General features: G+C 38.5%; 1 protein-coding gene across 3 annotated transcripts in view; it reads right to left on the bottom strand.

The window, feature by feature from the left end:
• The window catches only part of SEC14L2 (SEC14 like lipid binding 2), a 749,750-nt gene that overhangs the window by 57,051 nt on the left and 666,801 nt on the right, over positions 1-25,898 (bottom strand). For all 3 annotated transcript variants that reach the window (XM_044065622.1, XM_044065631.1, XM_044065638.1), the window contains 2 exons: positions 2,500-2,639; positions 1,550-1,719 (listed from right to left, as the gene is read on the bottom strand). In XM_044065622.1, the coding sequence (XP_043921557.1) occupies positions 1,550-1,719; positions 2,500-2,639 (310 nt within the window). The remainder of the gene's footprint in view (positions 1-1,549; positions 1,720-2,499; positions 2,640-25,898) is intronic.

The following is a 25,898-nucleotide window of genomic DNA, read 5'->3' as shown; positions in this document are numbered from 1 at the left end:
GTTAACTTGTTTTGTTTGCATGTTATTATATGATGTTATACGACTCTTTTGTGCTGCCATTTGTTTAGGTGTGAATAGAATTTAATTTTGGTAGGGTATAAAAGTAACTGTGAGCTTCTGAGCCACAGGTACTGTGAGCTTGTGAGCTACTTTTCTGTGGCTGTGAAAGTTTTTTAGGTGGTATCTTGGAGGTGTGGCAAGGCTTTGGCAAAACAGATCAAAGTTGAATTGTCTGCATACTGGACTATGGAGACATGCTTATTTGACAAGCAGAGATCATTTATAAAGATATTAAAGAGTATGGGACCTAAGATAAACCCCTGTGGTCAAGAGGTCAAAATGGCAGCCTAGTCTGATCTAAGATGAGAAAGTAAGACTTTGTTAGCTTGAGGTACTTTGAAGCTTGAGAGTCAGGGTTATTACAGGCAGCAGTAACCACAGTTATTTGTGAAAGAAAATAAAATAAACATGACACTAATGAATATGCTTAATTAAAGAAAATGTGTTTACTATCATTTTCTTGAATTATACTTAATGTGGATTTCAGAAATGCGTAATCACTATGTCGACTGGTAAAAACAGTGTACTACAACTTTCCGAATGCTTAAAACTGAAAGCACGTAAGTGAGCGATTTTTGCAAAATCGCCAATGACTTTAACAGTCATTTTAAAGCAAGATTTGAACAGGTTCAAATGTCGAACATTTTTACCATATTCGACATATGGAAAAAAATGACATTCACATTTTCAGCCATTTGAGTCGATGAAACAACTCAAATGTATTCTGTCTTTCAACAAAATGATAGTAAACCAAAAAAAGTGACAGTATGATTAAAACACATATGACTATTGTGGTTTATAGGGCCAAATAAAATAAAAATCTTACCTGCTACTACAGAAAGAGGTATGCTGGTGTGCTACAGACCCCATAAAAACAAAGCTGCATCTGAATAGAGCCCATGCAGCAAAGTTTTTTTTGGATGCAGGCAATGACATATGGAAATCAGAGCTCCTTACCGGAGTCCAGAGTATTTTGTAAATTGCAGTTCATCCAAGAATCTGCTCAGACACAAGCAGGAAAAGCTTTATAGCAGTGTTCATTTTAGGTCCAAGACAGAGTTCTACCAGGAATAGGGCAATGAGAAACAGGTTGCTATACATAAAGAATAACTGACCCAAATGAAGTATACATAAACATAATTTGGGGAAGAGATGAGACAGATTTCCCCATGAGAAAAAAAATCCAACTCAGGATGAGTGATGACAGTCTACCAAAGAAGATTTTTTATAGCAAATGTAAGCAGTTATCCACCCATTCACAGCTACTACACTGAAACCAAATGCTGTTTTATGCACTGATGAATCTTTCCACACTAAAAACTAGTGGATATGGTCAACAGGTGATAGTGTTTTAAATTATAGTTAATTCAGTCCTTGTATATAAAATTGCAAAGCAATGCACATCATTACAATTGCTAACTAAAGAAAATAAAGAAACTGAAAGGGGAGATTAGGCATCATCACTAGAACTGCTCTATAAATAACTTACAGATTCCAGGATCTTGGCAAGTTACCATTCCATCTTCAGGCACTAAATGGGAATTGTAACGTTGACTGCGTACAACTTCAGGCATTTCACCTGCCTTCTGTCTTTCTCCAATCTTTGTCTTTAGATATACTCCAAACCCAACATCTGCTCCTTCAGACATGAACTGCCACCTATACATTGGTTAAAAAAAATAACATTAGTTCTAAATCTGCAACTTGGGCGAGGTTGGGATTTATACTAATGGTAGAAAGAAATGAGAAAAACGTTCAAGCTGAAAGTTAAAATTGCTGACAGCATGCCAGAATATTTAATTAGTTTTTACCTGGACCTGACAACCTAGACACCACATCATACTGCAGGTATGAAATGATGCACTGAAAATTATTTTAAACAGGATACCCTTGCATTAAGTTAAAAGAATGTATTTAGGTTCTGTGAATCTACAAAGGGAATGGAAAAACATGGAATGTAGAATGCAAATTCTAAATTCGGTCTAGTGATGACAGCCAAACCAAATTAGGGATCTAAAGTGCCATGAATTATATTTATAGAGGAAGGGATTGCTACAGGTCAAATGCAAATGCAGCACAACAGAAAGATTGCGACAAATTACTTTCGCCATACATTGGCGCCGCAGTATCCAGAATTGTTATGTCTAAAGTTCTGGCACAGCAAAAAAATAAAGAAAAGGCTGGAGTGGCACATGTAAAGGTATTCAGTATCAGTGACTGACCAAGTCTGCATTCATGGCAGAAGTCACATCCAAGAACATCCTCCCTTTTCAGGAATCGTCACTTTTAGCCTTCCAAATTTACAGTGCTTATGAGCTGACGGTTTTAGGCAGACTATTACATCACAATGCAGGACACCAGACAGCATTTGGAAAGGTACAGTAAGAATTGCTACAACAGACGTCTAGATGATAAGCATGTAAAATGGTGTTCTCCTACCTCAGGACACACCCTGGGAAGAGAATCTCATAGTCCAGCTGCTGAGAGGATCCTCTGTTAATGACGATGCTCTTCTCATACTGTTGTTTTACTGATGCCCGAATATAATAGCTCTGCGGTACATCCCCTGCATAGTTAATCTAAATAAAAGAATGATTTGGTTTGAAATGGATTCCCACTCATACCTATCTTGACAGAAGAGCAATCCAAATTACATAGTCCCAAAAGTATTGGAAAACTACCAAATAACACCTGTAACATGACAGTAAGATATATTTAGGTTTTTGCTGTAGAACAGACTATGGTGGTCCACTAATAAGCTCCAGTTCCTATGAACATATTCATGGACTTAAAAGGATTTTGCATCAAACCATATGAAATGCTTGAGTACAGGATAGTATTTCAGTAAAGATAAATTAAATGTAGGATGAAAAGCAACCCTAATTATGTTATAATAAGTCAAAACCACATTGCAGTATCTTGTGCTTCATTCTGGCTCTCTAGGGCATCTATAAAAATCCAGCTGGTGATGAAATAACCATAGTCCGTGTAAAATCCCACACCTGAGAAATGCTTTATGGCCTTTTGCCAAATGAATCCAGAACAATAAAATAATAATTGAAGGATACTTCTCTGCCAACCTTCTGGCAGCAAAATCCAACCCAGTATAGTGAAATATCCACTGAAGGATGCTTGTTGGATATAACTATCCTCAGAGATCATAAAAAAGGTAAAAACCCTGAGGACATTCAATGCCAGTGGTATATAATCTGGGTAGAAACCAAGTGCTCCACAAATATCATTCAAAAGTGCATATCATTTGTATTCTAGGAATTCAAAAAAACTACAGAACACAGTCAGATCAATTTAAACAAACCAGAAACCAACACTGGTAGAAACAGAGGGTAATTCCTTAACACAAAACAAACCTACAGGTATAAGTCATGTAGGAGAAAAGATATGAGACTGTAGAAGCCAAAATGTTTAATGCTAGGACACTGCCCCAAATGAGACAGCTCTGTAACTCTGAGGTTCTTTGCTTATGAGTCTGGTACAAAGCTGTCAATGAGGGGCAAAGTCCCCAAATCAGGGACAATTTTAATTACTATAATTCCCTTAGAAATTTAATAAAACAGGTTTGGCATCAGCATGTATTTTCTGAATAATAAGAAGTATGAAAGTCTACTGTCTGGCATTAGTGACTGACTATAATCCTCAAAGGTTTCTAAAAAATTGAAAATTTAATGAAGGACAGAACAAAAATATGAAGTAAAATCAGAGGCAAAATCGAGGAGAGCTGTAATGAACAGGTTAAAAGTAATAGTCCAAGTGTTGGCAAGCTGGGCCAGCTGAGGTGGATATAAGAATGTAATTTACAAGGATTAAATCTCAAGGGAAGCGGTATGAAGTTTTCACCATCTGAGGGAAGACAAGGAGGCCTGCAGGGTGAGAAGATAGCAGTAGGGAAACAGCCTAATGTCACAGTTGGGCAGATGTGTGAAAGCACATGCAAGCTTCCTGGTCTGACATCGCTGCATGCCATGTACTGAGGGAAGCTAGCAATCAACCAAAGCATACAGAAACATGTCTGACTCTGCAGTGGGGGGATCTGCCAAATACCTCTCAACTGTATCCATTTTCTCAGAATGCCCAGATTTTTGCCTTATATATTTTGATCCGTTTTTCATAAAATTGTGTTTTTTTCTGGAAAGTTAGTGGCAAATAATTAAAGACTGAAGTTAGAAAATAATGACAAACATTTGAGTTTCAGAATTCATACCCTTCAGAAAATTCATGCTAATGCAAAATCTGTTATTCTATCAACTTCCTAGGCTTGTAAGAGCAATATTTAAAAACTGTCCCTATTTTTGAGCCTTTGTCCCACTTTTTATTCATGGCTTTGTCCGGATTACTTGCTCTAAGAGGTTGAGAGGTATGAATTCTGCCACTCAGCCTTCATCCTACAGGGAATGAATAAGGCAAAAGACAATGAGTGATGATGCTAAGGGTGAGAAAGGCAGAAAGAAATTCTAAACTTCTAATGTCAGTACAGGTTGGAGGCTGCTCATAGCTAAATGCATACAAACAAATGAGCAAACCATATGGTCTTCCATATATTTGCACTAATAAATAAGAAAAAATAAACAAAACTGCCAAAGGTCGCCCAGTAGGATAAAAATAAATATGAATGAATAAACGAATCAGACATCCACCAAAGCTGTTAACATACAGGTCTTTTATTAATAACACACAGGATAAGCGCTTTCACACAAGATTGTGCTTCATCAGATCCATCAACATAAAAAAATCTAAAACCATTTATATAGTAAAATATCAAAGGCAAACAACCAATTAAAATCAATCATTGATGTGATCTATGTTTTTTCAATAAAGGCTTTAAAGGTATAGCAGCATTAATACCCAGAGATTTATCTGCCTGCAGCAAAATCTCCACCTCTCTTACTCATAGGTACTATCTGTAGTACCATAAATTCAAAATTATGCCCAGGATGCATAGAAATATGCTTGGCTAATGCATTAAGCATATTATTGTGTCTGATGTCACCCTGATACTGTAAAATATGCTCTTTAAGCATCCTTAAAGTCTTCCCTGCATAAAAGGAAGTGCATTGTCTGCATTTAGCCAGATAGAGCAAACCTTTCGATTTACAATCTGCATAAAACCTTGCCCTAAAAAGAAATCTAACATGGGGTGCTTACAATCACTATCACTGCAGATATGGTTGCAGGCTTTACAAAGTCTGCAAGGAAAAGTGCCTGTACAAACAGAAGCAACAGGGGATATATTAGTGGATCTATAACACAGCTGCCTTTTTAGCGACATGTTATTCTTAAATGTAAAAGTAGGCCTATCGCCAACAATATTTGTAATCCTTTCATCTGAAAGGAGAACTGGCCAGTATTTATTCACATAACTAACTATAATTATTAAGGGCATACACGATCAATTGTATGAATTGTTAATGTATGAAATCATTAATAGGGAATTGTATGATTTTATGTTAGTAATGGAACTACTTGTACCAATTATCCATGGTTTGCCGAAGGTGCATAAATCGCTATTAAATCCATCCCCTCACCCTATAGTATCAGGCAGGGGATGGGTGACTGAGCTTATATCCATTTTTATTGAGAACCAAGTTAAGAAACCGCTAGAGAAAGCAATAGTGGGACTAAAAGATACAGAACACTTTTTGAGTACTCTGGGTGACTTTACCAGAGCACATGGTTCATTTTCAGATGATACCTTATTGGCAACTATGGACATTCAAACTCTTTTTACTATTATACCCCATGACATGGGGATATTATCTCTTAAGAGATTTTTACATGCCAATACAGAATACTCTAATGAGCATATTGATCTTTTAGGTTTGCTAATGGAGATGGTTTTGTACAATAATGTGTTTTTATTTAATGATGTTATGTTTAGGCAAAAAATACGGGTGGCAATGGGGACCCCATGCGCTAACACTTGTGCCAACCTTGTGTTGGTGGGCTGGGAAGGCAGGGTGGTCCTATCTAATCATGAATATTCGGTACACCTTTTATATAAGAGGTTTGTAATTTTTATTTTATGGCAAGGTGCTGAACATGAGCTTTTGAATTTTGTGCAATATCTTGAGTCTAACAGTGACTGTTTTAAGTTTGTGCTGAATCATTTAGAAACCTCTATTGAATTTTTAGATACCAGGCTAACATTAGTGAACAGAGCTATTAGTAGCTCTTTATTTAGGAAACCGTGTAGAAAGAATGCACTTCTATATCACAAAAGTATGCATCCCAAGCATGTTTTCACTAATATTGTTAAGGGTCAATACTTGAGAATGACTAGGTTGCATACAGAGGATAGTGATTACAGGGATACTGTACTTAAGCTGGAAGGATATCTACTTAACAGGGGATATAAGAAAGAAATTTTGGATAAGACCTCATTTGAAGTTAATATGATGCGTGATAACAAAGGCAAACCATATTTTAATTGACTGTGTGTGCCTCAAGCTCCCGATAAATCTAATGAATTGAGCAGCAATAACCTTAGGCTACCTTTGACCTATGGCAACAATGTCCATCAAGTCTGTGGCATTGTGAATAAATACTGGCCAGTTCTCCTTTCAGATGAAAGGATTAAAAATATTGTTGGCGATAGGCCTACTTTTACATTTAAGAATAACCTCTCGCTAAAGAGGCAGCTGTGTTATAGATCCACTAATATATCCCGTTGCTTCTGTTCATACAGGCACTTTTCCTTGCAAACGTTGTAAAGCCTGCAACTATATCTCTAGTGATAGTGATTATAAGCATCCCATGTTAGATTTCTTTTTTAGGGCAAGGTTTTATGCAGATTGTAAATCGAAAGGTCTGATCTATCTGGCTAAATGCAGACAATGCAAAGATCGTTTTTTACAGCATCAGGGTGACATCAGACGCAATAATATGCTTAATGCATTAGCCAAGCATATTTCTTTGCATCCTGGGCATAATTTTGAATTTATGGTACTACAGATAATACCTATGAGTAAAAGGGGTGGAGATTTTAATAATAGATTAGAGCTTGCAAAAACTAAATGGATTACTAGGCTCCAGGCAGACAAATCTCCGGGTATTAATGCTGCTATACCTTTAAAGCCTTTATTGAAAAAAATGTAGATTGCATCAATGATTGATTATAATTGGTTGTTTCCCTTTGGTATTATACTATAATAAATGGTTTTAGATTTTTTATGTTGATGGATCTGATGAAGCACACTCTTGTGTGAAAGCGCTTATCCTGTGTGTTATTAATAAAAGACCTATATGTTAACAGCTTTGGTGGATGCCTAGTTCATTTATTCACTACATGAAAAGAGACATAAAGGAACTCTCTGAGCATGTAGCCCAAGCCGGTATGATCCTGACCTTGAGTAGCATCTTACCCTCACCAAGAATTATGCCAAAATATGAAGACAAGATGATCAATTTCAACAAATGGCTTAAGTACTGGTGTCATTCAAAGGGGATCCAATGCCTGTCAGCTTGGGATGATATGCTCGACAAGCCACGATGCTTCACTAGGGACGGCTTGCACCTGTCACCCCTGGGCTTTCCGATATTGGCAAAGGCTCTTGCTACCCCCATAGTGTCTTTTTTAGGCAGGGCTCAAAAGACAAACCCACCTCCATAGGTATCACAAGGGATAAGAAACTAAGAGTAATGCTACTCAATGCCAGAAGTCTAAACCTCAAGATGCCCTCAAAACTCTCCTTAGCATGGAGAACATCGATATCTGTGCAGTAACAGAAACCTGGTTCAGGGCTCCCGAGAGCACCCCAGCACTACCAGGTTATACCTCATACCATGCTTTTCAGCCCCAAAACTTGGACCGAACCACAAAGGAGGGAGTATCGATATTCATCAAAGATACCCACACCTCCAGGTTGGTGGCAAAGCACGAAGCATCAGAGACTATCCATGTGCAACTAACAGTGGGTAAAACTGCCTTCCAGTTTATAGCCTGCTACAGACCACCCTCCCAAACCCAGGAACCCCACTCAGCCTTCCTGAGAACACTGGAAAATATGAAAGTCTCTCCAAACACCATTATATTGGGCGACTTCAACTACCCAAACATAGACTGGGAGCATTACTCTAGCTCCAACACCCTAGCCCAAAGGTTCCTAGAATTTATAAACTCAAATGCTATGGAACAACTTGTTACCACTCCCACAAGAGGAGAAAACATACTGGACCTGATCATCACCAACATGGGGACTCTATGCTCCAGACCAGATATGTATCCCTCACTGGTAAGATCAGACCATAAACTAATCTCACTGGATATTCACATCCCGACCGCACCCCCTGCCCAGAAAACCACAGTGAAAAACTTCTCTAGAGCAAATTTCACACTTCTCAAAACCGAGGTGGAATCCTTCAAAGCCCCCGGGCCTGTGGAAAATATGGCCCAGACCGCAGAATCGTTTATAAACGCATTCTATGAACACCTTCAGGAATGCATGGATCATGCAATCCCAAATAAAATCAAGACCCAATCCTCCAAAGGCAGACATCCTGTCTGGTGGACCCCAGCCATAAACAAACTATACAATAGAAGGAAGAAGCTACTAAATGATAGAGCAAAATCCCAAAAAGGGAAGGCATCACTGATCAGTATTAGCAAAAAACTACGGGCACTCATAAAATTGTCTAAGGCCAGCTTCGAGAGAAAAATTGCTCAGGACACTAAGGATAATCACAAGGCTTTCTTTAGTTATGTTAGGAACCTGGGTGGTAATTCCCAGATATGCTCAGAATTAGTCCAAAATGACAAATACACTGAACCCACAGACATTGCCAACATCCTAGCTGACAGGTTCAGCGCAAACTTCTCCCCTCCCCACCAAAAGGGCAAATATCTATCCCAGCAGAGTGCTGCCCCCCTGACATCTCAGATGCTCAGGTAAGAGCCGCCCTCTCCAAAGCAAAAACACAGCATCAATGGGACCAGACGGTGTCCCGGGCTGCGTCCTACATGAACTCCAAGAAGAGCTAAACCCAAACATAAAACTACTGTTCAATCTCAGCCTTACTACAGGATATGTGCCCAAAGAGTGGTGTACAGCAACAGTGGTCCCTCTCCATAAAGGTGGTGCCTCAATGGATCCTGGAAACTATCACCCCATAAGCCTGACTAGCTTGGTCTGCAAAGCTATGGAAAGGATCATCATGGACCTCATAAATAAAGATATAGGGGACCTACAGACACTGGATCCTACCCAGTTCGGCTTTGTTAAGGGCAGATCCTGCCTCTTAAACCTGGTTGATTTCTTTGAAACAGTCACCAAGGCCATTGACGAGGGGAAGGTTGTCCACACAGCCTACCTGGACCTCGCAAAAGCCTTCGATACAATACCCCACTCGGGCATTATAGATAAGCTCACCAGCTTAAATATAAACCCCTATGTCACTAGATGGATTGCAAACAGGCTCAAGGGCAGAACCCACATGGTTAGAATTGCTGGAGTCATGTCAGACTCCAAACCAGTTACAAGTGGTGTCCCACAAGGCTCAGTCCTGGGACCTCTCTTGTTCGGTATATATTTCTCGGAGGTACAGGCCAACACGGAAGGACTATGGCTGACCAAGTTCACAGATGACTGCAAACTGGGCGCCATAATCGACTCTCCAGCCGACACAAGCATCCTCCAAAAGGACCTCATAGAAACAGACAACTGGTGCCAGAGCCATGGCCTCAAGCTAAATGCCAAAAAGTGTATAGTCATCCCCCTTGGTAAAAACAAAGTGCCCACAAATTACCACATAGGTGGTAATCCATTACGTACAGAAGAAGTAATTTGGGACCTGGGGACCCAAGTTGATATCAATCTCTCATTTGACAACCACGTAGCCAAAGTGGTTGGAAAAACATTTTATATAGCTCACCTAATCATGAAGGGATTCACATCTAGATCAGAGGAGGTCATCGTGCCTCTTTACTCATCCCTCATCAGGCCCATAATTGAGTACAATGCCCCTTTTGGGATGTACCTTACCAGACACCCGCAGCAACTGGAAAGACCCCAAAAGTACCTCACCAACAGGATCAAAGGGCTCAAACAGATGCCATATGCTGCCCGGTTAAAGAAACTCCAGCTCTACTCAGTGGCATACCGCCTGTTCAGAGGCGATCTGTGCCTGATGTATAAAGGCATGTCCAACCCGGAATTAATGGACATGCTGCACCTCAGAAAATCCAAATCCCATCGAGCTACCCGCTCGAGAGACTTGAACCTCAGCACTGAAATAAATAGGACATGCTGGAGGGACAGATTCATAACCCAGAGGCTCCCTTCACTCTGGAATAAAATCCCAGTCCAGGTTAGGCAGAGTCCCTCATTGACTCTCTTCAAGAGGAATCTTGATGAGTGGATGGGAGATCGTAGGTTTACCCCGGGTATCACTTCTGTGTCACTGTTAGACAGAGGCACAGTATACTAACCTCGAAAAAGGGCATAGCAAAATAAATTTAAAATGGGTGGTGAAAGCCAAACACATTCTGGCTAGGCTTATAAATGCCCTAGGGCAGATAGCCTAGTATGAACCTATGAACCTATTCATATCACTAGCACTCACAGAAGGGTACAGGACCAGACACTGCCAGCAGATGGTGCTATGGGACTTAAAGATGGACTAAGCAGGATCTCTAGCTTTTATTGGTTTGAAAATTGATATTTTATGACTTCTGGTAAAGCATCATGTTGAAAGCAGCTTAATTTGCAGAGCTCTGAGCAGAGGAAAAAAAGAAAACCAGTAAAAATGTATTAACGCATGAAAAAAGATATAGCAGGGGAAAGGGGAAGGAATTGTCAATGAACTTTAAGACAAGAGGTTGGGAGGGTAGCCTAATGGTTAAGGTGTTTGCCTTACAAACACAAGGTACAGGGTTTGAGTCTCACAAGGGATAATTGGCTAGGCTTAAAATGGCTCGCAAGGGCAGTTAGCCTAGTACTAACCTATGAACCTATGAACAAGGAGCAGGAAAATATGGCAGTCGGAGAACTGACTAAGACAACAGGAAGGACTGGGGCAGAGGCACACATACAAAAGTACTAGCAACACTGGAAGCAATATGACTAGAGCTGAAAGTTGTGAAAAATATCTTTGATGGACAATCTGAATGCCTAAGACAAGACGATAGGTGAAATAATAAAAGGTCTTAATGAACTTACAACAGTACTGCAGAAGATACAGAGAATGAAGAATTGAACGCAAGGGTTTAATCAGCTGAGGAGAAGTTGGGCTACCTAGAAGCAAGGGCAATCGAAGCAGAAAACTGAGTGAGAAGGAAAAATATTAAACTCAATGTGATCTCAGAGATCATGAGAACTATACTAACCTTTCCAAAAACAACCTTAACAAACTTGCCACTAGCTATAATAACATAGCCAGATTTGCTACCGGCAACCCTTTTAGAACACACCACTGTCTCAACCACAAACAATTGGGATGGTTAGAACTGCAGCACCAACTACTCTATCATCAACTTACTATAACCCAAAAGATACTTTTATACCCTAATAATATCCCAATCCTCAATAATCTGACTACCCCTTACAAAAACCTTACTACTCTTCGCCCAGCCGATAAGCTTCTAGTTTCCACTATTAAATCTAAAAACAAAGCCGGAGACTCTCTTTTTGCTAACACAGTTGGCAAGGCCTGGAACCAGCTTCCAAGTGAACTTTCTACTCTCTCTTCCACACATCTTTTTAAAAAACATCTCAAAGAACATTTTAAAACTCACAGGCTCTGCCCCTGCAATAACCCTGACTGATCTCTCCACCTTTACACGTTCCTGATATCCCTTTTATTTCTCTTCTCCAGGGTACTTTACTGCTAATTATTCTATGGCCTTTATGCTGTACTATGTTGTCCTACAAAAAAAAAAAATCACACTTTTTCATTTCTTGTGAATTTGTTCTTGATCTTCCTCTTTTGCAAATATCCCAAATAATGGTATTATCTGTATATGTTGATAGCTTTTCTATATTATTATTGTATAATAATGTCTTTACCTGTCTGCTTGGAGCTTTTCACCCCGGGCCTCTACTGAAAATGGACATGTATCCAGTTAGACTAGCCCGGTCAACAAATGTAAATAAATAAATAAATAATGGATGGGTCATACTGTGAGAAAGCAGTAAAGGACTTCTGGGAAAATGGACAAGGTTAGAGAAGAATGAGATACCGATCGAGTACGCTCACCCAGGGCAGCAGAACACAAGAAAATTGCCTATACCGATAATTGTCAGTTTACAGACTTTCTAACTACAAGGAAATATGTTATAAGAACTGTAAAAACCAGGTTAAAGACTGCAAACTGGGAAGACAGGACTATGATTTTTCATTTGAAAACAGACAAAAAAGGAATGCATTTACTCTGGTTATTTGGCCTTGCAGGGAATGTGGTTTCAAATGGATGATGCTATAGCCTGTGAATCTAAGAATATTCACACAAATCACTTGAATTTATGAGGAAACCAGTGAACCAAAGATCTGGGAACAACAATGCAGTAGAGCAAAGCAGATCAAACCAGGCAGCTGCAGACAAGGAAGATCACTGTGGCCCAAACAGAGAAATAGGATACTTCCTATTATTTTGAAAACAGCAGAGACTATGAAAAAAAATGAACATAAGGGAAGTCCGTAGGCAAAAGAGAGAGCAAACTTCAAAACAGAGAGAAGAAAAGACAACAATATTTAAAGCCTGGGCAGATTGTGAGGGAAAAACGGTAGCTGGGACCCAGAAAAATGGAACACATTGCAGCTTGGCTAATAAATTTAAAAGACTATGAACAGTAAAACAAACTGATGATTAGTTAAAAAAGTATGTGCCATGACTTGAATGTAACATTACTAAAACAAAACAGTTTACTGAACTCTTCATGACCTGTCAGTTACCTGCATAAAGATAGTTAAAATATACTGTCACACTTTAAGTGTGCATTGCAGCAAACTATGAGTTAACTGCTGCAATGCATCTTGCACTAATCGTTTTGTATTTATTTAGGCCATGTTTTGAACAAAAAGCTTTTTTAACTTTTTATTCAAACCTTGGCCTAACTAAATTTAGAATTTCCCTCAGAGATCTCAACTAAATGCTCTAACATAGATTTTAATGGGAGCATTTCTGCCATACCTCTCAACCTGGAAACATCAAAAATCTGGACAAGGCCCATGAAAAATAGGTACAAATCTGTACGCTGATTAACATCTAATTTGCATACATAATTATGTAACCCCACCCACTCCAATGGAATTGTGGGATACCAACCTTCGAACACAAACTGAAGAACAGAAAACCAAAACATGGCACCAGAGTCCCCCTGTAGCCATTCCAATGTCCCATTATTTCACCCCATTTACCATAAACACTAATGTATGCATACTGCTTTACGTCTACAATGATTTGGATTTTACAACAATGCAGAAACACTAAAAGACATCATCTGGTAAACAAAGCAATACTGTCTCACAATAAGAATAGGCTTGACATTAAAACTTCTTTGCCCTTGAAACTCAGATTCATTGAAACCCACACCACATCCAAAGAAAATGCATCTGGCCAGTGGTGGATAAAGATTACATTTGGGCTGTTTTCAAATCATTGGCCCCTTACACACAAAACAAGAAACATACATGTGTTCTTTTCTTTATACACCTTCCTGACTTTATTAAATTATATTCCTTGTATAATACAACACACATGTTAGAGTGCATTTTAAATTTATTGTTTGAACATTTTACCAGTAATCTGTAATGTAGGCAATGAAACAAAACACATGAACCAATAATGACAAAACTGCCCAATTCAGAACTTTTCCATCATAAAAGTCTACTTCCACACCCACACTATAAATAGAATGACAGTAGTGTAAGCCATAGGCATCTTGTACAGCGTCTCGCACTTATTTTCAATTTCATTTTTTTTGGGGGGGGACAAAAGGTCAAAAACCAGGGACACATTTTAAACATTGCTTGTATAATTTTGTAAAGTTGCTAGAATAACATGTTGTGCTACCATCATGCATTTCACTGGCAGGTTTTGAACCCAGGACTCTATGCACTACAGTCAGAACAACATACCACTATGCCAAATCAGCAGCTGCCTGAAAAATAGGAAGACTGAAACTTAATAGCCATCATTTAGTGAATTCATTTCTCACTTCTCAACATAGCTCTTAACCTCAACACAAAAAACATGGACAAACAACAAAGCCAATAATGGGGGAATACAAATTCAGTTCTCACTCACCATATCTCTGAACTGTTAGCACAAAAACAATAATGGGGTAATACAAATTGTGTTCTCACTTCTTATCATCTTATCATAGCTCTAAACTCTTAGCACAAAAAAAAAAAAAAATGTTCTTACCTATCATAGCTCTCTCAATTCTTAGTACAAAAAAAATCTGGACAAAGCTCAGAGCATAACTTTCAACTGTTAGCAGAACAAAATGTTCTCACTTCTCATCATAGCTCTCAACTCACTCAGAAATTGTGGTGGCTAGGGATAGTAGGCTCTTTTTAGAGCCTGAATACCTCTAGTCACCAAGAATATAGGCATAACAAAAGATACATTACATCTAGCAAATTATTACTCAGAACTTGAAGCTATTTTGCACATTACTAGCTAAAAAACAGTTTTTCTACTAAGTAGTCTATGAAATGAAGGTAACTGATTGCAAAATATTAATTCCACTTAATATGTCTGGTGTTATATTGTACTGAAAGTGTCTATGATTTACATTTGTTTGCATCCTTCAAACAGATTATGTCTGCTTTTACTGACATTGCTATTTCTAAGATTTTTTTATGTTATTGTAGACTACAGAATCCTTCCTTTTCTGTGCTGATTTGCTTACCTCACTTTAATATAATTAATTCATTAATTAGTATCTGCCATGTAGTGATACACTGTATGAAAATACTGATCTGTGCCACCACCCAGCAATGCAGCACTGCAACATAACGTATTTATTAAAAAAAAAACACTTTTCATACTCTTGACTCGCTCATGTGTCAACGCATTAAAAAGAGATGCCTGCTGGTTATGAATAATAAGGAATAATAGCTGAGGTGCTGTATATAGTTAAGAAATCAGGACTTTTGGTGGTTACCAGTCTATTGCAGCCTTGAGATAGAAGATGCAGGATTTAAAAATGCTGTATCTAGCAGCAAAGAAAGAAGTCCAATTTGCTGTCCCTTTTTATCCGTTCTTTGTAATGATCTAGATTATCATTACATACAATTAAGTTTGAAGTCCATCATTCATGAAAAAAGACAACATTCTTTACAAATGGAGACACACACACACACACACACACACACACACACACACACACACACACACACACACACACACACACACTCACCCTGAATAACGAGTGGTTGGTTCCTTACCCTGAGTAGTTCACATTTCTCTGTCGTTGCTTCCTGCCATTAATCCCTGCTCTGCCCTGAGAAGTTCCTGGCTTGCAAACTCTGCCGTTTCAGCTTTCCTGGCCTGCAGCCCTGCACACAAGTTTCTCTGCTGTTCTGTTCACCGCAAACTCTGCTGTTTCAGCTTTCCTGGCGTGCACACAAGTTTCTCTGCTGTTCTGTTCACCTTTTCAGCTTCCTGGCCTGCACACAAGTTCCTCTGCTGTTCTGTTCGATCTTCATGGCCGCACATAATTTCCTCTGCTGTAGTGGTGTTCCCCATTCCCGCCAGCTTGCAATTCAATTCAGCCAGCCGGAAATGATGATTTGAGCTCCTTGAGCTCAATTCCGACTGGCTGATAGCCTGACAGAGCTGACGTCATTGCATACGTGATGACGTCAGCTCCGACAGCACGAAAATTTAAAAAAAAGGCAAAAAAAATCAGAAATGAAGGGGTGCCACTCGGGAATCGTGGCACCCCTTCATTTGGACCCCAAAACTCGGTAAAAACTGAGTAATTCGGGACAGTTGGGAGGTCTGATTTCTGCACCTGTGCAGATTGCATCTATTAAAGTCTATGGACACATTTCACAATTTCACTGAGTTGATGTCACCGAGGTTAAAGATCATACCTAACTTTCAGTGACATCAACTTGAAGAAAACTATTTTAATGGATGTTAGGCTTTAATAAATGTTAGTGGAAAACATTCACCAATTGAGCGAAAATGCTTATCTGCACTTTATGTGCCACATGGGATGGTGCTAAAAGATAAATCACTTAGTGTGGCAATTCACTTTAAATACTGCAGGCAAAAATGACCAGTAAAAGTAATCTAAGAGATATACATTATACAGTATATAAAGTGGTAAAAGAGAATGATGGACAAAAGATAAATGCATGCAACTCATAGGCAAAGTAAAGGAAACAGATTATGAGAAGTCAATGGCAATGACAAGTGAAAGAAGGGAAAATGAGGCACACATAAATACGAGTATACATTAGGGGTAAGGCGAAGAAAGAAAATGAAACATTTATGTGATATATTGGAATAATTAAGTACATCGCTTACTAAACTCTTTTCATAATTTGCCAGTCATCTGTATTAAGAAAAAGTATTTGTGGCTAGAATGTCCACTAAAAGTGATATACACGATATGTATCATAGACTACATAAGAGGTGAAAGTGAATGGCAACCAACAGATGAATGCATGTGCCTCACTGGCAAAGTAAGGTAAACAGAAAATGATAAGTGGAAAAAATAGAAAGGAGGTAAGTATAAATAAGAATAAACAATGGGTGAAGGAAAAGAAAGAAAATGAAAAATGTATGAGATAATGGAGCAATTAAGTAGTTAAACAAAGATTAATGCAGTAAGTGTGGGTTACCAATAAAAGTTCAAAAGTAACCTTATTGTGATTCAGACCATACACAACGCACAGCTGAACAAAATTATGTTTCTCCAAGCACATGTACAAATCATATAACCACAGAAACAAAAACATGTATACAACATCAGTGACAACAGTTTCAAGTGAAGGCACAGAAAGAACAAAGCTCCAGCAACCACGATCTCTGACAATCCAGTCCATCTACATCGCTGCCAACTCCCTCTCCAATACCAGCATATCCCAAGTCCAATCTGATCCCCTTCAACATCATAGACTGCGAAGCCTGGCAGACAAAAATCAGGCATATGCTACTGTGTTCGGAGCAACCGTCACTACCTGAAGGCCTGAATTGCCAGAGCCAGCACAGTGATCTTCCAACAGCCCAACCATCCACACCACTACAGTCACCACTACATCGCAGGCACAATCAGCAGCCTCCGATCAAACCTGGATCTCTCAGACCAACAAACAAATCCGGTCCCCTAAATCAAACCTGGCTGCCAAATCTGATAACCGCTTTCCGCCCTCTGCACTATGCACTCACACAACTTCAACACTGAGGCTCAAAATTTCCTTTTTCAGTTCAGTTCAGTGACATCATAAACTCAACACAACAACATGGACATCACAGACACTTGTCCAGGTCAAGTGGACCACTCAGCACACTACAACTTATAAAAAAATTGACAAAAAAACCCATAAAAACACAAATGTACATTGCGAGCCACAGAGGCCGCTGCCTTGCAAGGCACCACCATCTTGAAAAGTGAGGGCACATGGGAGCTATAACAGTTAAAGGGTCCAGATACAACATTTGATAACTCCCTAATAAGTCTAAACTGAACAGGACTGGAAAGGAGTTGAGGTAGAAGACAAGGAAGCCTGTATGTACACACAACTGGTGATACAATATAAGTTGAAGAAAAAGTGGAGCAAGTCTATGACACATCTAACACATACAAGAGGACAACTACACTGAACACAGACTCTAGAGTAGCAAAATGGAGGGGTAACAAGGAAGAAGCAAACAAGGACCAAAATATGCATACAGCCAGTGGATGAAGCTAGGAAGTAAGGCACAGTCATGGTTATGACAGAGAAATGGTCAAGCCATGAAGCCTGTCGAACAGAGAGAAATTAACTCTGTGCAGGGAAGTGACAATTATAAATATGTTTATACTTCAGAAAGAAATGTTAATAAACTGGGAGGGTGGAAGATTAAGTCACTGCTGCGGATAAGAAACTAGAAGGGAAGATGAAGGAAAACAGAAAAGAGTAATTAAATAGAGGTAAAATAATAGTAAAAATGTGAGAGTTTTGGGAATTAAAGCAAGAAATATTAATGGATTAGGAAACAAAAAAAAAAAGGGAGAGAATACTGACAACCCTGAGAAGAACAAAGGCACAAATACTAACACTACAAGAGACCCAACTTAATACTGAGGAACACATATGACTGAGGGGCAGGGGATATAAAATAGAGGCAAGTGCTTCTTGGTGGAAGAAGAAACTGAGAGAGGTAATAATAAAGAAGATGCTCCCAAACAAACACAGGATAAAACTGAAAGGAGGAAAAAAAACACAATTATAGTATACATTTCACCCAATACAACAATAAAGGAAATGCAAGGAATAGTGAAGGAGACAGTAAAATTGTAAGAAGGTCTAGCAATAACTCTGGGGGACTAGAATACTACAGTAAACAGAGATGAAGTAGAAGAAGGTCCAAGGGTGAGAAAACTAACAAATGACAGTAGATTTGTGAGGAATTTTATAAGATCGGTAGTTTTAACAGATGTGAAGGAAACTGTTACAGGGATGCAGAAAGGAATGGACACATCGAACAAATTAATAAAGACAAAAGCTAAAATTATGGTAATAAATAAAAGAGGGTTGGATAAAGAGACAGAGGAATGGGGGGGGGGGTCCAAATAAAATACTTGCGAATCAAACTTAGAAACACAATAGATGAGCCTAAACAGAAAACATATGAGGAAATACATGGTAGGTTTAAGCAGCAAATAGAAAGATGGAAGCCAGTAAACCTGGATTTAGATCAGCAAGTACAAGTCTTATAGTTGTGTATTATATCCTAGTTCATGTATCCAAGGAAAACATTTTGGGAACTGCCATAAAAAAAGTACTACAGAAAGTAAAGCAGATAAAGATGGAGTTCTTATAGGAAGGAAGAAAACCCAGGAAAGCAGGGGATAAAATTAGTGAAGTGACAGGAAAAACCACAACTAAGAGTGCCTGACCTTAAGGAACATTTAATAGCATGTCTGACAGTGAACGCATCATGAAAGGTGGCTACAGATTATAAGGTGGAATGGAAACAAATGATAAAGGAGAAGGACAGGGATCTGAGCGAGGGTAAGGGTGTAATAGAAGCAATGTTAGGAAAACCGCAAGAAGAGGTTGATATGCCTTCTAGGTTATGAAGAAGTGATACCAGAAAAAAGGAAATGATAGGGCTAATTTTGAAAATGGGGAAGAGGGAAAAGGCACTAACAGGAAAAGTAGAACTATTAGAAAGCATGATGAAGGAAGACAGTAGGGTGGTGAAAGGGAACAAATAGAAACAAATCCAAAAAGATGGGAAGGATTGCTGGGGGTTAATATTACAGGAGGGGAGTAAGTATGAATGGACACAGTGATAGAGCGAGGAAATAAGAAGGAAAGGGATATTGTAACTAGTTAATTATCCTAGGCTGAGAATGGTTAGAATGCATAAAAAGGGAAGGAAAGTTATACATGAGAGAAGTAAAGAGACAGAATTACAGATACGAATGGTAAAGAGAAAGCAAAATAGCCAAAATAATGGAGAAACAGTGCCAACAATGGGGGGTGGGGTGGGCACAAAGATCTGCCACCAGAGATGACAGAAAAGGTAAAGAGAATGAAGGATACAAGAGGGCAAGTATTAACTGGAAAATAAAAGGCTAACATGAAATAAAAATGCAAACATGGACTTGGCTAAATAACATAAAATAATAGCAAAACATGATGAAGAAGAAAGCGGTAGCATGAAGAAATGATGATGGTTACTTTTAAAATAAAGAGTAAATATCAAAGAAAGATGTGTAACTACCGGTTCTGGGCATTCAAATCTGCTGAAGAATGATGGAAATTATACAATGACTCCCTATAAATATTCAAAAATGTGCACGCTGATTGGCCCAGTCCAACCAGCGTGCCCGTTGTAAATCCCACAATATATCAATGGAAAAAGTTCCTGTCGCCCGGACTTTTTTCCATTGGTATAAAGTGCCCCAAAACCTTGTTTGTAACAATTAAAAAGAAAAGAGAGAGAAATGGAGACTTTCTTTTCTCCGTTGCTTCCGTTTCAAGCATTAATGTACTGGACATGCGTGGGAAAGCAAGTCCCATACACATGCGCAGTACATCAAAACGAAGAAGCGGTATACCACAACTGGTAGAAGAACAGTAATCCGCCATTATACAAAGACATTATTTAAGAAAAGTGCATTTTTTTTTCCTTAAATAATGTCATTGTATAATAGCAATAACCGACTCCATAGTTGTGGTATATTGAAGATTTATCCACGGTTGCCTTTGTTTAATCACTCGGGCGTTTAAACCACACCAACCGTGGGTAAATCTTCAATATACCACACCATGTCGTCAGTTATTGCTTAAATATTTAATGATAAATAAATGGAAAATCACTGGTTGAAATAAAAAAAAAACACCCCATACATGAGAACTACTAAGAAAAGGTATATAGTCACTGGATATGAGTGTGTGAAAATAAAGCTTGAAATCTGTTAAAAAAAAAAAAAAAAAAAAAAAAAAAGAAAAGAAAGAAAACTGACATTTTATGAAGGGAGATAATCTAACACGTTTATGTAAGGAGACCTTTATTTCAAAAACATTCCATCATTTTGTGCCTTTAAGCCAGGAAGATAGGCAACTATACAATGAAACAGAAGTACAACAAATCCTACTGAGAAAACAGAAATAGCCATCACATGCCTTCCTTTAGTCTTTTTTTATTTTCTTATTTTTTTTCAAATGCCTTCAGTCTTAGTCAGCAAACTAGGTCTAAACATTTATGACAGGCTGTACGATGTACCTTATAATTATGTTTCAGTAAGGATGCAGTACACATATGAAATGTAGAAAAGGTGAACTAAGCTAACTCATTGACACCACTGGAGCTCAGGAAGTTTGCACTGTAACTTCCAATGGGCAGAGCCTAAGCCTGTTCACAGAATCAAATATGTCCTCACATTTCAAACAAATGTTCATATTTCTGGAACTATAGGGGTTATGAAAGAAGTATAAATGACAAACTCTTCAGCAGAAACAATTTTTATAGTGGTAGAATTCTTTGGGTTCTAGGTCTTAAACCAAATTTTATAAGTCACAGTAAACACAATAACTATTACATTTGTAATGTTTTGCAAACAACTTACAAGATCTTAGCAACCACTCAAGTTACATACATACTTACTGTCAGTAGCATTTTAATCATCTAGCTGAGAGCTTTCATATGAGGCTAAGATGTTCTGTCTGTCTTACTTTCTTGTTGAGATCCTTAGAAAACTATGAAAATTATATTTAAATTAATATAATAAAAACAACAGTTAATATCTATTTACCTGCACTAGATAGAGGCCAAATATTAGTGCAGTTGAGTTTGCCAATGTGTAAGCTTTAAGTTGAACTATTTTAAAACCTTATACATAGCATGGTTTTGGAATTATTGATGCAAATATGAACAAGCAATATTTGATGCCTAGAGACGTCAGTAGGAGTTAACTGCAGATGCACTTGGAAGTGTCACTTGGATGTAATGAATTAAATACAGTTATTTTTTAGAAAATAAATGTAAAAATGTCTTTCCAATAAAAATGTGCAATATGTATAATAATTATACAGTTGTTTTCATTTGTAAAATGTACTACAACTATTAACAAATTTTCCTAAGCATACCAACTTCTTTCAAAGGCCATAGCCATAAACTGATTGCACTTCCAATAGAACTTTGCAACTTTGGCTTACATTTAACATGTAAGCTTCCTGTCTGCAGACAGGAAATTCAGAATTTTATCTTCTTTTTTTTCTTTAAAACAGCTTTATTAAATTTTCACAATACATGTAAATATTTTCATAAAATTTTAACAAATATTCAATTTGAAGGTATAAAGAACTAAACAACAGTAAACAAACATAACCAAAGTACTTAAAAAGACGTTCAGAAAATACTTCATGTAAATGTTGATGCATATTTCAAACTCTTAAATAAACAAATTATTTCCCAATAACTCATATAATTTACTCCACAAGTTATATAAAGATGTGTCTTTGACGGATCTTGACTTGATGGTTAATAATTCTAGATGACAGACTTCAGTAAGAAGATTTTTAAATTCCTGAAATGAGGGAGAAGTATCTGATTTCCAATTTTGTGTTATGATTTTCCTCGCAACAGCCAATACAGCCCAAACCAAATAAAACTTATTTTCTTTAACACATTCAGGTAAACCATAGACTTAGAAAGTGTAAAATTAGGAAATTCAAAAATTTTAATCAATTCACAGTGGAACTATTGAGGTAAAGCCTGTTTTTGCATTACTTCTAGGATATGCAGTTTGCTTTCTAAATTGAATGTTCATCTGGAATTTGCTGACTGTGAGTCTTCTAAATGTAGCTAAAAGTCAGAGCTAGTAGATTACAGCAAGACTTCAGCTAGCAATAGTAACAGAAACAAATAGCTAGTGTTACAGGCTGCCATCTGTTTGTTTAAACCTTTTTTATACTTCTCTGTGCAACTATATATATATATATATATATATATATATATAAAATATTATTATAAATAAAGAATCCCATTATTCACCTTAAACAGCATGAGGCTAAAGGCTTATTTATTAGCAAAAAGACATATGCAAAGAATTAGCAGAGTATTAACTGTTGGCATCCACATTTTGAAGCGTGACTGTTTTAGTCATAGTTACCAAATGGTTTATTTTTAGAGTGGACAGCAGTTATGTTCCTGGTGTGCTAAACTTCTCTAGATGGTGGTGGTGAGTTACCTTAAAGACAGGGAAATAGGTTTCAACACTAAGAATTTATCATTTGATCCTCCAGGGAGCCTTGTGTGTGTGTGTGTGTGTGTGTGTGTGTGTGTGTGTGTGTGTGTGTGTGTGTGTGTGTGTGTGTGTGTGTGTGTGTGTGTGTGTGTGTGTAGTTATCTTGACCAACTTTTAGAACTGGAAGGCATAGATCTGAGAGTAAGGTGGGTTAAACCCCAGAAGGCCAGCAATTGTAACTGTACTATGCAGATGGGTAGTATAACACTTATCTGGGCATAGCAGCTATTGCTCATAACCTCAGGCAGCAGTGAACATTTGCCATACACTCTTAAGATTGCATGCCCTCAAATACTACTCTAGGCAGTGTAGATGATAAAACCATAGCCCGTATGTCACACTAACTGCTGGCAGTGGTGCAGATTTAAAGTCCCTACACTGACACATTAGCTTTCAGTGGTATGGATAGTGTAAAATGGACTTCTATAGCTTGAAAAAATAGTTTTGCCACAAATAATTGCATGTGTGTGTTTGTGTGTGTGTGTGTGTGTGCGTGTGTGTGTGTATGTGTCTATCCTTGAAAGTGCAAGGTAAATATACAGAAGTAGACACTGCACATCATTTTTTTTAAGATAGAGTGATTTAGAAAATAAACAAACTGAGCTCTGAAGAGTAAATAAAATATCAATGTCACTGCTGGTTAAAGAACACAAAACACAGCTAGCAAGTTGGTGTGACCAATGGGGGATCTAGCAAGTTGGTGTGACCAGTGAGTCGACAGCTTCTTGAGTACAGTAGTGGTTGCAGTTTATACACTGTCTACTGAGCCCAGACATACAACCTGACAGTATCTGCAATTGTAGCAAAACAAATCGATACGGTCCCAGAGTATCTTAAGATACAGCTTGAAATGAGCAGCAAAAACAAGACGTGAAGCTGAAAAATGAACTGCCTGGTGACTGAAGCAGGCGACAGTAAAACAGCTTAAGGTGCAAAAAGAAGAAACAGTAGAAAAAGACCAAAGTCATATAGGAGGAAAGTGTTGGAATGAAACAGCCATTGTATAAGAAAGAGCAGAGTACACAGCAGAAAAAAAGAAACGCTCATCTGTCACCAAATGCATGTGAGCAATGGGGGTGAAATCCCAGCACTGGATGCCAAAGTCAGTAAATTGCCTACTCACTATAAACACAGGGATATCTGATAGTTTTATTCAGGTATTTGAATGTTCATGCAATCAGCAACAAACTGACTATGGGCAAAGAGTGAGGTTTTAACCTTTCTGATTAAAGGCAAATTTATCCATGTAATAATATGAACAGTTTTGATCACACTAAGTACTTGAAAGTTTAAAATGCATTTTTAAACTAAACCCTGAACCTTTCAAAAAACTCAGAGAACATAAAAGAAAGGCAGGGGACAGCTTTAAGTGATTCTGCAGGAATAAACAGAGGTAAGTGGATGTCAAATTACTACTTTTGAAATGCTTGGGGACATAAGGGAACAAGCAATCAGTACTTTGCATGAGGATATGAGAATCTAGCTAACAGATCAGTCAGAAGCATCACAGCAAGATTCCCTACACAAAATGGACAGCCACTGGTTCAAATATACACCAGGTTCTTGGGGTAAATGTTTCAAATATAACCAAGTGAGGTACACATTACCCATAAGTCCACAAAGACAGGGTGGGGAACAAAAAGAAAGGAGGGGGGGTATCCATATTCATCAAGGACACCCACACCTCAAGACTGGTGGCAACGCACGATGCATCGGAGACCATCCAGGTGCAATTAACCATAGGCAAGACTGCTCTGCAAATTGTAGCATGTTACAGGCCACCCTCACAAACTCAGGAACCTCACATGGCCTTCCTGAAAACACTAGAGGGGATAAATGTATCACCAAACACCATCATACTAGGTGACTTCAATTACCCTAATATAGACTGGGAACACTACTCAAGCCCAAACACCCTAGCCCAAAAGTTCCTGGAATTCATAAACTCAAATGCCATGGAACAACTAGTCACCATCCCCACAAGAGGAGATAACATACTTGATCTCATCATCACGAACATGGGAGCACAATGTTCAACACCGGAGGTGTACCCCTCACTGGTGAGATCAGACCACAAACTAATCTCGCTGGAGGTCCTCATCCCACCCCCACCTGAAATAAAAAAGACCACAGTAAAGAACTTCTCAAAAGCCGACTTCACCCTTCTAAAGACTAGTGTGGTCTCCTTTAAGGCCCCCGAGCCGGCGGAAAACAGTACTCAAGCCGCTGAATCACTTACAAATGCCTTCTACCAGCACCTGCAGGACTGCATGGATAAGGCAATCCCAAGCAAAACAAAGACTCTTTGTACCAAAGGCAAGCGTCCAGTCTGGTGGACCCCAGCCATAAACAAACTCTACAACAAAAGGAGGAAGCTACTACAAGATAGAGCAAAATCCTTAAAAGGTAAGACACCCTTGATCACTATAAGTAAAAAACTAAGAGCTCTCATAAAATCATCCAAAGCAAATTTCGAGAGAAAAATAGCTAAAGACTCAAAAGACAATCATAAGGCATTCTTTAGCTATGTTAGAAACCTGGGAGGAAACTCCCAGATATGCTCAGAGCTAGTTCAAAATGATGTGAAGATTACTGATCCTACAGACATTGCCAACATACTGGCTGACAGGTTCAGTGCAAACTTCTCCCCTCCCCAAAAGGAGAGATATCTATACCAAACGATTGCAGCCCCCAAACATCTCCAGCGCCCAAGTGAGAACTGCTCTCTCCAAAGCAAAAACACAGCATCCATGGGACCTGATGGTGTCCCCGGCTGTGTGCTCCATGAACTCAATGAGGAATTAAACCCACAGCTAGGACAGCTGTTTAATCAAAGTCTTACCTCTGGATACGCACCCAGGAGTGGCGCACTGCAACTGTGGTACCACTTCACAAAGGCGGTGCCTC

This window comes from Protopterus annectens, chromosome 1.part0 (genome assembly GCF_019279795.1).
Source record: "Protopterus annectens isolate FY-2018-M chromosome 1.part0, PAN1.0, whole genome shotgun sequence".
NCBI lineage: Eukaryota > Metazoa > Chordata > Ceratodontiformes > Protopteridae > Protopterus > Protopterus annectens.
This window is presented reverse-complemented; position numbering and strand designations above follow the sequence as displayed.